The sequence below is a fragment of the Ursus americanus genome, chromosome 11 (genome assembly GCF_024610735.1).
Source record: "Ursus americanus isolate L20-20 chromosome 11, mUrsAme1.1.p, whole genome shotgun sequence".
In the NCBI taxonomy this organism is placed as follows: Eukaryota; Metazoa; Chordata; class Mammalia; order Carnivora; family Ursidae; genus Ursus; species Ursus americanus.
In genome coordinates, this window is record NC_142137.1 from 9620786 (window position 1) to 9633338 (window position 12553).

General features: G+C 41.5%; 1 protein-coding gene across 3 annotated transcripts in view; it reads right to left on the reverse strand.

The window, feature by feature from the left end:
- Positions 1–12553, reverse strand: part of BACH2 (BACH transcriptional regulator 2) — a 358628-nt gene that overhangs the window by 76025 nt on the left and 270050 nt on the right. For all 3 annotated transcript variants that reach the window (XM_045807056.2, XM_045807057.2, XM_087865325.1), the window contains one exon: positions 8815–9069. In XM_045807056.2, the coding sequence (XP_045663012.1) occupies positions 8815–9069 (255 nt within the window). The remainder of the gene's footprint in view (positions 1–8814; positions 9070–12553) is intronic.

Consider the following 12553-nt stretch of genomic DNA (forward strand, 5'->3'; position numbering starts at 1 on the left):
CCTCTTGTGAAATCCTGTGGTTCTTTCCTTTCCTGACTGGTTTGCCTCTCATCTCCACGGCCTTTCCTTACCTCTCAATCCAAACATTTCTCCTCTCTTTCTGATCAGTAGGATTTATTCTCTCCCTCCGGCAGGAACCTACATCCAAGGGCTATGAACAGCACAAGGTCAGACCTCGGAGATCATTTTCAGATAAGGACGTGCCTTGCTACGCTGAGTCTGCCCACTTGCTCGGTAGATCCCATCCTCTTTCAAGTACCTAAGAGCATTGTTTAGCAATTGGTCTTCTGTCTCCTGTACGATCAAGTTTTCTCTCTTTTGCAACATTCCCATCAGCCCAAGTCTTAGTCAGGATGGGTTAGGCTGTGCTGAGGAAACAAACACCAATTCTTACTGGCTTAACATGAAGGTTTGTTTCTCATTCATGCCAGAGTCTGATTTGAGTCAGATGGCTCTTCTCCAATTGTGACTCAGGGATCTGGGCTACAGTTCCAGCATCTCGGAGTTCTTGGAGTTCTTTGACACCGGTTAAATGGATGGGAAAGAACATGAAGAACTCAAACCTACTTTTAACTGTCTCAGACCAGAAGTGACCCGTGACTTCTACTCATGTTTCTTTGGCTACATCTATTACATAGCACCCTGATTGTAAATTTGGTCTTCCTGTGTGTCCAGGAAAGAGAGGAAAACTGGATGTGGGTGAATACTGATCATCTTTACCACAGAGTGCAAACATGTTGGAATTTCTTCCCACTTAAAACAAAAAAACCAAATGAAACCTTTAACACCATTTCCCTCCAGCTGCTGGCCCATTTTTCTGCTCCCTTTAACTCAAAAAGCCTAAAAAATGTAGCCTACCTTAGCTTTTAGATTCTTTTCTTCCCATTCTCTTTAGAACACAATTACATGTTTTTTAATCCCACTGCTCCCCCGAAAGTGCTCCATGAAATCACTCCAAACTACTAGATGGTCAATTTTCAGCCTTCATCTTGGCTGACTATTAGCATCATTTGACATAGTTGATTATTCTCTCCTCCTTGGAATGCTTTCTTTGCCTGGCTTCCAGCACATTATATATTTCTGCTTTTCCTTCTATCTCAATGGCTGTTCCTTCTTCGTCTACCCCATTGGCTCCTCTTTATCTCTCTGACTTATTAATTCTAAAAAGCCCCAAAGTTCAATCCTGGGACCTCTTTTTTCCCCCCTTCCTTATCTATACTTATTCTCTTGATGATTGTATTTTGTCTTATGGCTTTCAATATCCCCAATAATCTGGTATTAAAACTTCTATCTCCAGGCTGAAGTTGTCCCATGAATTTCAACCATGCATATCCTACTGTGTACCAGACATCTCTACTTTGATGTTAACACACATCTCAAACATGTTATAGAACTCTTACTCCCATTCTTACCACTTGAAACCTACTCTTCCCCATCTTCTCCAATCCCAGTTAATGGCAACCCCATTCTTCCAACAGCTCAGACTCCAACCTTGGAGTTCTCTTTAACTCCTCTCTTTCTCTTCTTCTATCCTATATCCATTCTATAAGGATATCCCATAAGTTCCACCTTAAAAATATCACCAGAATCTGATACTGATCATTACTCTACTGCTATTACTCTGATCTAGGCCATTGTGTCATGCCTGGGTTGCTGCCTTAGCGTCTTAAAGTGTTTTCCTTGCTTTTGCCTTTGCCCTCTCTTTCAATCTATTCTTCCTTTCTCTCTCTCCCTTTCTCTTTCTTTCTTTCTTTCTTTCTTTCTTTCTTTCTTTCTTTCTTTCTTTCTTTCTTTCTTTCTTTCTTCTTTCAAGATTTTATTTATCTGTTTGACAGAGAGAGATTGAGCGCATGTGTGAGAGCACACACAAATAGAGGGAGTGGCAGGCAGAGGGAGAAGGAGAAGCAGGCTCCCCTCTGAGCAGGGAGCCTGATGTGGGCCTCGATCCCAGGACCCCTGGATCATGACCTGAGCCTAAGGCAGACGCTTAACCAACTGTCCCTCTTTCAATCTATTTTCATATAGCAGTCAAAATGATCTCCTGTGAAACTCTCCAAATGGCCTCCCAGCTCATTCCAAGAAAAGGTAATGTGTCTAAAAGGTGCATAGCCTGGTCCTGTTACCTGACATGCCTCCTCCCATTCTGCCACTTGCTCATTCTGTTACTGTGTGTCAATCATGCCAAGCCCATTCCAGCCTCAGAGCCTTTTCCTTACTATTCCTTCTGCCTGGACCACCCAGATGTCAGCACGGCTGGCTCCCTCACCTCCTTCAAGTCTCTACTCAAAGTCCTCCCCTCGAAAAGATCCTTTTATAAAGCCTTTCTTTCTTTCTTTCTTTCTTTCTTTCTTTCTTTCTTTCTTTCTTTCTTTCTTTCTTTCTTTCTTCCTTCCTTCCTTCCTTCCTTCCTTCCTTCCTTCCTTCCTTCCTTCCTTCCTATCTATCTATCTATCTATCTATCTATCTATCTATCTATCTATCTACTTATTGAGTATAGTTGACACTCAATGGTACCTTAGTTTCAGGTGTATAACATAGTGATTCAATAAATTTATACATTATTCTATGTTCACCACAAGTGTAGCTACCATCCGTCACCACACAATGTCATTGTTGACCACTGTATTTAAAATTGTAGTGCCCTGACATTTCTTAGTCCCCTTCTATTTTATTCTCAATGGTATCTAACCAGTACATATTATATTTATTTTCTGTCTCTCCTCCCTCTTCTTCACTGGAATATAAACTTTGTTTTGTTCCCTAGGTTCACCCAGTAGTTAGAACAGTGCCTCCTGGTAAATAGCAGGGCCTTGATACATATTTGTTGAATGAATGAAAAAATGAGTGAGGAAACAGAAGCCCAAAGAGGCTGACTGACTTGGTCAAGACCTTATATGCCATTAGTGCCAAGGTTCAGACTATGGTTTTCTCTGAAACTCATGGCTGATGCTCCTTAAATCTAGAATTTTGCCCTTTACTCTTCTTCAGAGTTTTGTCTAGGTAGTGAATAGGGTGAGGCCAAAGGGCTGGCTCTGTGCTCTGGGATGCGTGAGTGTTTTTTTCTTCTTATCTTGGTCATGCCATTCCCTAAATACCTCAATTACTGTTTCCCATCAATCCTCACCTCTCCCAAAGTTACACTCAGGCTAAGAACACTGTTGGCAACATCTGCTACAGTGCTAAGGACTTTCTGTAGTATTACACACTGAAAAGACTGTCCAAAGATAATCATGACGATCTTATTGCTTCTTTAAAAGACTGGACCTAAGCCATCCCAGAGACATTAACAGCTTTCATCTCTTCTAAAAACTTTCAGTCAAGAAGATTCTATAATTTCCTCATTGGTCTCTGTGCTTGCCAGTACTACTGCGGAACATTCTTTGTTGCACCCCGTGGTGAAGACTTAACAACAAATGCCTTTGCTTCAGAATCCTTCTGGGTCAGTTTTCCTTTTTGTGTAGAACTGAAAAAATGAGATCTGCCCTAAAATGTTGAGAGAGGGAGAGAAGTGAAAGAGAGAGAAAGCAAAAGACAGAGACAGAAAGTGAGAGAGCCAAAGTTGGAAATATATTTATACCTAAGAAAGCATGTGGTCCACCTGAAGGGGCATACTTACACCCTACCCAATAGCTATTCTCTGCATGAAACCTCCCCCTTTGCTAGAGGGTGAAAGACCATGGGCGGTGAGCCCAAAGAAAGGTGGTAGAGATTTGGCAATAACATTTTTTCCCTCCCCTTGTTTTAAAAATATTTATGTATTTTTCACAAATAGAAATTATATATACTTAAGGTATACAATGCGATGTTTTGATATGTGTATATATACTGTGCAGTGATTACCACAATCAACTAATTAACCTATCTATCACCTCCCATGGTTATCTGTGTGTGTGTGTAATTTGACATTTTTTAGATGCCACATGTAGTGAGATCCTACAATATTTGTCTTTCTACGTCTGGCTTGCACTTAGCGTAACGTCCTCCAGGTTTATTCATGGTGCTGCAAACAGCAGGATTTCTTTCCTTTCCTGAATACTGTTCACACACACAGTACCTGTTCTTTATCCAGTCACCTGTCAATAGACGAGTTGTTTTCACATCTGGGCTATTGTGACTAATGCTGCAGTGAACACGGGAGTGCAGATATCTCTTTGAGATAGTGGTTATATTTCCTTCAGATATATATCCAAAAATGGTATTGCTGGATCACCTGGGAGTTCTATTTTTAATTTTTTGAGGAACCTCCATCCTATTTCCACAGTGGCTGTACCGATTTACATTCCCACCAACAATGCACAAGGGCTGGTTCCCTTTTCTCCACATCCTCGCCAATACTGGTTATCTTTTGACTTTTTGATAATAGATCTTGGCAATAACCTCTTAACAGCCACTCTTCCTCTGGCATTCTGGGAGAGAGCCAAGCAGCCCCATAAGGATGGGGCTGAGAGGCAAACCCGCTGTGGGCTCCATGTCTTCTAAGGAAGCACACCCTGTTCCTGCCCTCTGTACTCAACACACCATAAGACTGAACTTCAGGGTTATGATGCCACTTCCAGCATGGTTGGCATCCAGCCCAAAATGGTCTCCATGACTACAGCTAAGGAGGTGTTTGTTGAGCCAACTTTAATACTAATGAGCAGTGTAGTAACGGCCTTGCAATGCTTGGCACATCGACCACTTTCTCTTCATCTCTTAGCACAAAATACACTTACTAATTATAAACTAAATGATCTGTTTAATTATTTAACCAAAGTACTAAGTACAATGCCTTATGTCTTACTTTTTGCTGATACACATTCTTGGGTGTGTTTTTCAATAGGGAGCCAACACTCAAGTCATATAAACTCTAGGGACTATCTGTCATTCCACTTTAGAAAAAGAGAGAGAGAGAAAAAAAAAAAAAGAAAACAGAAAAGAAAAAAGAAGAAAGAAAAAAAAGAGAGAGAGAGAAAAAAAAAAAGAAGAGCAAGACATTTCAATTCAATTACTCCTTGACTTCCAGAAGGAGGCCTCTATTTTTTGTTTTGCTCCCTTTTAGTTTAGAGGCTATACTGGGCACTGTGAGTGTGGCTCTAATTTTCTAGTAAGAGCACTGCCCATGGGGAGTCAGGATTTTGGGGTAGAACTGCACAACTGGACAACTAGATACCAGAGCTGGGTTTGGCCTAAACTGACCAAGTAGGAGAGTGGGAGGGGCAGCAGTATGTATCTGGAAGTTTCTCAGTCCAAGAAAGAGCTTTCAGACCAGCCATGAGGGGCCCCTGAGAAGCACAGAGGCTGGCTGGCTAGGAAGTGTAGAGGTGGGCCAAGTGTGAACAAGGCTGGGACAAACCAGAAGTTGATTTGAACGTGGTGACAGGATAACGATGAGGTTTAAAATTTTCCAAGGAGCTAATCAAATGTTTTTTTTTTTTTTTTTTTTTTTAAGATTTTATTTATTTATTTGACAGAGAGAGAGAGAGAGAGAGAGAGAGAACAAGTAGGCAGAGCGGCAGGCAGAGGGAGAGGGAGAAGCAGGCTCCCCACTGGGCAAGGAACCCAACACGGGGCTCGATCCCAGGACCTGGGATCATGACCTGAGCCGAAGGCAGATGCCTAATCGACTGAGCCATCCAGGCGCAAATGTTTTTTCTTACATCATATGAACTGAATGCCAATTAGTTCCAAGCAGCTACTTTCCATTTCTATCCCAATGTTTGGGATGTTTGCTTATTCACTACTTAATTCAAATTCTAAAGTCATTCACTGAGCTAAGAGGGACAATGACTGCAGAGCCTGCAAGGACACTTTAGTGTGCACACAAGGAGAGGAAAACAATGCTTAGCACTTGGGGCCACAGGAGGGGGCTCTGAGCAGAGGGAGTGGGATCTTGGAAGGAGGCCTCAGAAGCAATTACAGGTCCACAAAGGAAAATGCCACAGTGGCTGGCTTGCATGCCCCATCGGCAAGATACTTATAGCTGGGTTACTGACAATATGAATTCATGTTTCATAGGACAGAAAAAAAAATCTGGTTATATCTGAAGGTTTCAGGTACCCGAGCACCAGGTTTTAATGGTTTGGAAATGTAGATAATGTAGAAACAGCAGTCATTTTACATGACTAGGAAGAAAGAAAATCAACACATTGCAAATTCCCAGTGAGCTAAAACACAAACAAGCAAAAAGGCCCCATAGCAGATTTTTGTGTGATGTCTATACAATGTGTCTCTTGCTCTCAAGAGTCCCTAACGCTGGGGCGCCTGGGTGGCTCAGTTGGTTGAGCACCTGACTCTTGATTTCGGTTCAGGTCATGATCTCAGGATCTTGAGGTCAAGCCCCTGAGTAAGGCTCTGTGCTCAGCGGGGAGTCTGCTTGAGATTCTTTCCTTCTGCCCCTCCCTCTGCACTCTCTCTCTCTCAAATAAATAAATAAATCTTAAAAAAAAAAAGAGTCCCTAATGCCAAGGAAATAAGTGATTATCAGGGATTCGAGCTAAAGAAACTTTTAGTTATGACATATGCATTTATATCCTGGTTTCCTTTCAATTTTACTGTCTTGGTATTGTATTATGATGAATAATTCAAGGATTCTAGAGTTTTAGGGGTTTTTATAGGTAGAAACTAGAGCTCAGAGAGAGGTTTAAGTGACTAGATCAGGATCCCAGAGCTAACTGGGGGCAGGCCAGGGTTTAGGGCACATGGTCCCAGAAGTCTCGAGATGGGGCCAATAGTTACTGAAGAGAGACTAAATTACATAAAATATGATTTTCATTTTACATATATATATATATATATTTTATTTATTTATTTATTTATTTATTTATTTATTTATTTATTTATTTATTTATTTATTTGACAGAGATAGAGACAGCCAGCGAGAGAGGGAACACAAGCAGGGGGAGTAGGAGAGGAAGAAGCAGGCTCCCAGCAGAGAAGCCTGATGTGGGGCTCGATTCCAGAACACTGGGATCACACCCTGAGCCGAAAGCAGACGCTTAACGACAGCGCCACCCAGGCGCCCCCATTCTAAATATATTTTAATATAACCTAAATTTTGAAAATCAGTAAAAAACATATAAATGAAATAACTCTCAAACAGATATAAATAATAAATTAACTATAAGCTCCATCCTCTCCCCAAGATCATTTTGGATAATTGAAAGTTTTCCAAATATTTCCAGGGAATTCCAGAATTGGAATACATTGCAAAGTCACTCTTGCTGCCCATCTAGAGAAGAAAGGGTCTTGGGTTTGATGAATGCCTACTATGGGGCAGAGACCACGCTGAGAACTACGCTCATCGTCTCCCCTAGTGCCGGGTTCAACATTTGCCCACTGATGTGGCTGAGGACAACCCTGCTCCGGGTCCCGCCACGGCTGCCATTCCCTGGCCTTCGCACACTAGTTGGTACATAAGCTGCCCTCCCTACACCAGCCCTGAGTACATTATCTGCAACCAATGTGTCCTTTTGCCTCTGGTATCAGGATCTTTCTAGTTATCTAGTTCGCAGGGGTGTGAGGAGTGGTACTGGAGCCTTTCATGTGGGTACATAAAAAAGAAGAATGTGAAACTGCTGAGTGCTTATGCAGTTCTTACTATTAGCTGGGCACTCTCTTGTTCTGCAGGGCTGGATCCGGTGACCCTCTCTGACCCCTGTGACTTGTTTGCATGTTTGTTTTTTATGTTGAATTTGGGTGCCTTTCCGTGGAGCAGGTGCTTGTCCCACCACGTCCTAGTATCTTATATGCATCCTGCTTTATTCATTTATATTATTTGCCAGGCCTCTGGAGGCACTTGGGCTTGTGACCCCTGGGATCTAATGTTAGTTGTACTCATTAACACCTCACGTCAGGGTCATGGAGTCTCTGGTATTTTTCCGAGTTGCTATGAAAAGCTGCTTAGTTGCTGTGGGTCACTGCACAATGCTGGGGCTCCAGTCACGTAGATTATGGATTTGAGTTGTACTTTTGGGAACTGTGCAGTGCACAGCCTGTACAACTGTTAGTGGTGGCCCTAGTGTCATACACTGTACGCACAGCGAAAGTTTCTGGACCTGAACACAAAGCGTAAAGCTGCCCAGGGTTAGCCTTGGTCCCAAGCTAATGAAAGGGAGAGAAGATGATGGAAAGAGAGGAACTGTATACACAGTTCAAAGGTGACCAATCTAATGTTTTGTCATTATGAAGCCCATCTTTTAAGTTCTTGCTAACTTAGGCTATCTCAATAGAACGGGTCCGGCTACTAGTGTCCCTACAGTACAGATATAACTGTACTCATTGAAGTAATTAAGAAACACGAGTAGGGTATTTTCAACAATGGTGAGAAAAGCACATTTGCACTTCTTAGAATCCTACTATATTGACTGTGAAAATTACTGATTGCTTTTACTTTTCCCCCAAGCAAGGAAGGTGCTGTGAATACTCTCATTCTTTTACTCTCAAGGGAAACCAAGTGCTCCTTCAACCATCTGAAAGAGAAAAATCATAGCCACAGTCCCAGTGACTCAGATCCCACATCTAGGACTGTAACAAACTTTGGCTCTACTACTCAAAACCTGAAGAGTAAGTGAACTAGAAACTACGCGTGGCTGTGAGCCACAGGTGAGGTGAGGTTCCCTGACGGAAAGACGCTCTGCTCAGATTCACGCGTCTGAGATTTTAAGTGCATCAAACAGAAACTGGCTACGCCACAAACCTAACAGTGTTGGTGACCTGGACATCAGCGCCTGAGCAGGAATGGGGCCCAGGGTCCACCCTCTAGCGTCTAGTCAGCCAACTGTCGACAGGGTAATAAACCTCCACGAGCAAGCACACGAGCGAACCAATCCACTGTACCTCCTCAGGCAAGCTGACCACCAAGTCATGCTTCGTCTGTCCAACCAGCGCCTGCCAGAAGTATTCACTGCATGCGGCCAGCACAGCCCGGTGGGCCCGGAACTCCTTCCTCTCCACGATCAGAGTCACGTCACAGAGAATATCCTTTTTCCGCTGGTCATTGAGGCCCAGCAGGATGTTGGTGCAGTGGACTGTGGACTCATACACATACATGGGGGAGTCAGGCTTCTCATCCACAGACATGCCGTTCACACCCTGAAAGAAAGAAAGGCGGGGTCACCAGAGCTACCTGAGTCAGATACGGAAGGTGAGAAGAACGCCCCAGTTCCTGTGTCCCACGGCCATGAGCCAGACAAAAAGGAGAACTGTCCATTAGCATAGTCATGCTCAGCATAATGAGCTCAGAAAACATATTTGGAAAGTCACCTTCAATGGCTGACTTTTTTTTTTTAATGTTTTTTTATTATATTATGTTAGTCACCATACAGTACATCCCCGGTTTCCGATGTAAAGTTCGATGATTCATTAGTTGCGTATAACACCCAGTGCACCATGCAATACGTGCCCTCCTAACTACCCATCACCAGTCTATCCCATTCCCCACCCCCCTCCCCTCTGACGCCCTCAGTTTGTTTCCCATAGTCCATAGTCTCTCATGCAATGGCTGACTTTTATCCTTTCCATTTACTGTGTCCTTTTACCCTGCGGAAACAAAGCCAGGTCTCTTCATAAAACACCCAAAACCTTTAAAACACATACCTAAAACTTGGTAGTTTTGATTTTGTTAGCTGACTGAAAAAGGAACCTCCACATATACATGGTCCCAATTCAAGTATTGATTGAGCTTTGTGTTAAGGGGAGAAATGAATCATTTTGAAGCATTTGCAATGCCCTCTTGATGAAGTACACATAAGCTCCTAGGTTGAACTAAGATGCCGAGCAGAATAAATCTCTAATCACAATACGTAATTGGACCAGTAAAGTAAACTGTATGTGTACTGGAGAGTCCATAGAGCCAGCTATCACAGGTGTCCTCCGCCACTTCAAGACCAAGCCCAGCCAACAGAACGCTGTCGTTGCTCACGAAAAGCTCTTGAAAAGAAGTGGACTTGTGCTGTCGTTATCTCAGCAGACTTGATATACATCCTCTTTAAGGAAACACAATATATCACGTTAAGAGTCATAAAAAAGATGTATTCCACAGTGAAGATTACTTTTACAAAAGGGTTCTTTGCTTCAAGAAGTATCCACTGATGTACTTTAAAAAGGAGTAGCTGTAATTAATTTACATAAGATGGTTTTTCAGGAATGTCTACTACTAGTATGAATTCCATAAAGTTTTACTTTCCTTCTGGCTTCGTTCTGATTTCTTTTAAGAACTTTAACCCACAATAAATTGCTTATATTTATAGTGGGTAGTTTGATATGTTCTAGTATATATTTGCAACTGTGAAACCATCATCACGATCAAGACAGGGAACATACACGACATCACCCAAAAAATCTCTCTATGCCTCTTAATAGTCCTTCCCTTGCACTTCTCTGTACCCGCCCCCACGCCCCCACGCCCCCCCGCCAAAACCACAGGTCTGCTTTTTGACACTATATATTAGTTTGTATTTTCTATATTTTATGTAAATGGAATCATACAGATTCTATTCTTTTGTGTCTGGCTTCTTTTACTCAGCATGCTTAGTTTGCAATTCACCCATGTTGTTGCGTGCATCAAATGGTTGCTCCTTTATTGCTGAGTAGTGTTCCACTGTATGGATACAGCATGATTTTTTTATCCATTCATTTATTGGTGGATGTTTGTTTCCAGTTTTGGGCTATTACAAATAAAGCTGCTATGAATTAGTGTATAAATCTCTCCATGAACATACGCTTTCATATCTCTTGTGTAAATTCCTAGGGATAGAATGGATGGATCATTTGGTAAGTGTAAGTCTAACTTTTTTTTTATGATATGTTAGTGACCACACAGTACATCATTAGCTTTTGATGTTCCATGATTCATTGTTTGCGTATAACACCCAGTGCTCCATGCCTAACTTTTGGAGAGACTATCCCTGTTTTCTACAGTGGTTGTAGCATTTCACATTTCAACAGCAGTGTGTGAGTTCCAGTTCTTTCACATCCTTGCCACCACTTGTTATACTCAGTCTTTCTAATTTTAGCCATTCTTGTAAGTATACCATGGTATCTCTTTGAGGTTTTAATTTGCTTTTCTCTAATGACTGAAGATGCTGAGCTTCTTTCATGTGCTTATTTGCCATCTATTTACCTACCTTCCTTGGAGAGATGTGTATTCAGATTCTTGCCCATTTTCTACTGGTCTGTTTCCTTATTACTGAGTTTTGAGCATTCTTTACATACCCTGAATAGAAGTCCTTTATCAGATATGTGATTTGCAGGTATTTTCTCCAAGTCCGTAGCTTGTCTTTTCATTCTCTTAACAGTATTTTTCGAAGAGTGGAAAGTCTTCATCTGATGAAGGCCAGTCAAACAATTTTTTCTTTTATGGATCATGCTTTTGGTGGTTTAAAAAATCTTTGCCTAGGGGCACCTGGGTGGCTCAGTCATTAAGCGTCTGCCTTTGGCTCAGGGCGTGATCTGGGATCGAGCCCCACATCAGGCTCCTCCACTAGGAGCCTGCTTCTTCCTCTCCCACTCCCTCTGCTTGTGTTCCCTCTCTCGCTGGCTGTCTCTCTCTGTCAAATAAATAAATAAAATCTTTAAAAAAAGTAAAAAATCTTTGCCTAAACCATGGTCATATCTTTTTTTCAGATTTATACCTAGATACTACTATTTTAATATGATTATAAATTAGTTTGCTTTTTAATTTAAACTTTTGATTTTTCATTGCTAGTATACAGTAATATAAATTATTTTGGTGTATTGATCTTGTATCCTGCAGTTTTGCCTAACTTGCTAATTAGTTACCACAGCCTTTTTTTGGAGGGGTACATAACATAGATTTTCTAAAATATACATGTTGTCTGTGAATGAAGACATTTTACTTCCTTTCTAATCTGAATGATTTCAATGTCTTTTTCTTGCCTTACTGCATTGGCTAAAACCTCTAGTGCAATGTTGAATAGAAGTGGTAAGAGCAAACATCCTTGCCTCGTTCCTGATGTTAGGGGAACACTTCATCCTTTCACTGTTATTTATGATGATGGTAGCTTTAGGTGCTTCATAGATGCACCTACTGAGCTGAGGAAATTTCTTTCTATTCCTACTTTGCTGGGAATTTCTTTTTTTAAAAAATCAGGAATGGATGCTGGAATTTGTTAAATGTGTATTCTGCACATATTGATAAGCACATAATTTTTCTTTATTAGCATGTTAATATGAATAATGATTGATTTTGTGTTTTTTTTTTTTTTAAAGATTTTATTTATTTATTTGACAGAGATAGAGACAGCCAGCGAGAGAGGGAACACAAGCAGGGGGAGTGGGAGAGGAAGAAGCAGGCTCATAGCGGAGGAGCCTGATGTGGGGCTCGATCCCATAACGCCGGGATCACGTCCTGAGCCGAAGGCAGACGCTCAACCGCTGTGCCACCCAGGCGCCCCCTTTTTTTTTTTTTTTTTAAAGATTTTATTTATTTATTTGATTTTGAATGTTCAATCTTGCATCTCTAAAATAAACTCCACTTGACTGTAATGTATTTGTCTTGTTATACTTTGTTGGATTCATTTTTTTTTTAACATTTTGCTAAGAATTTTTGCATCTA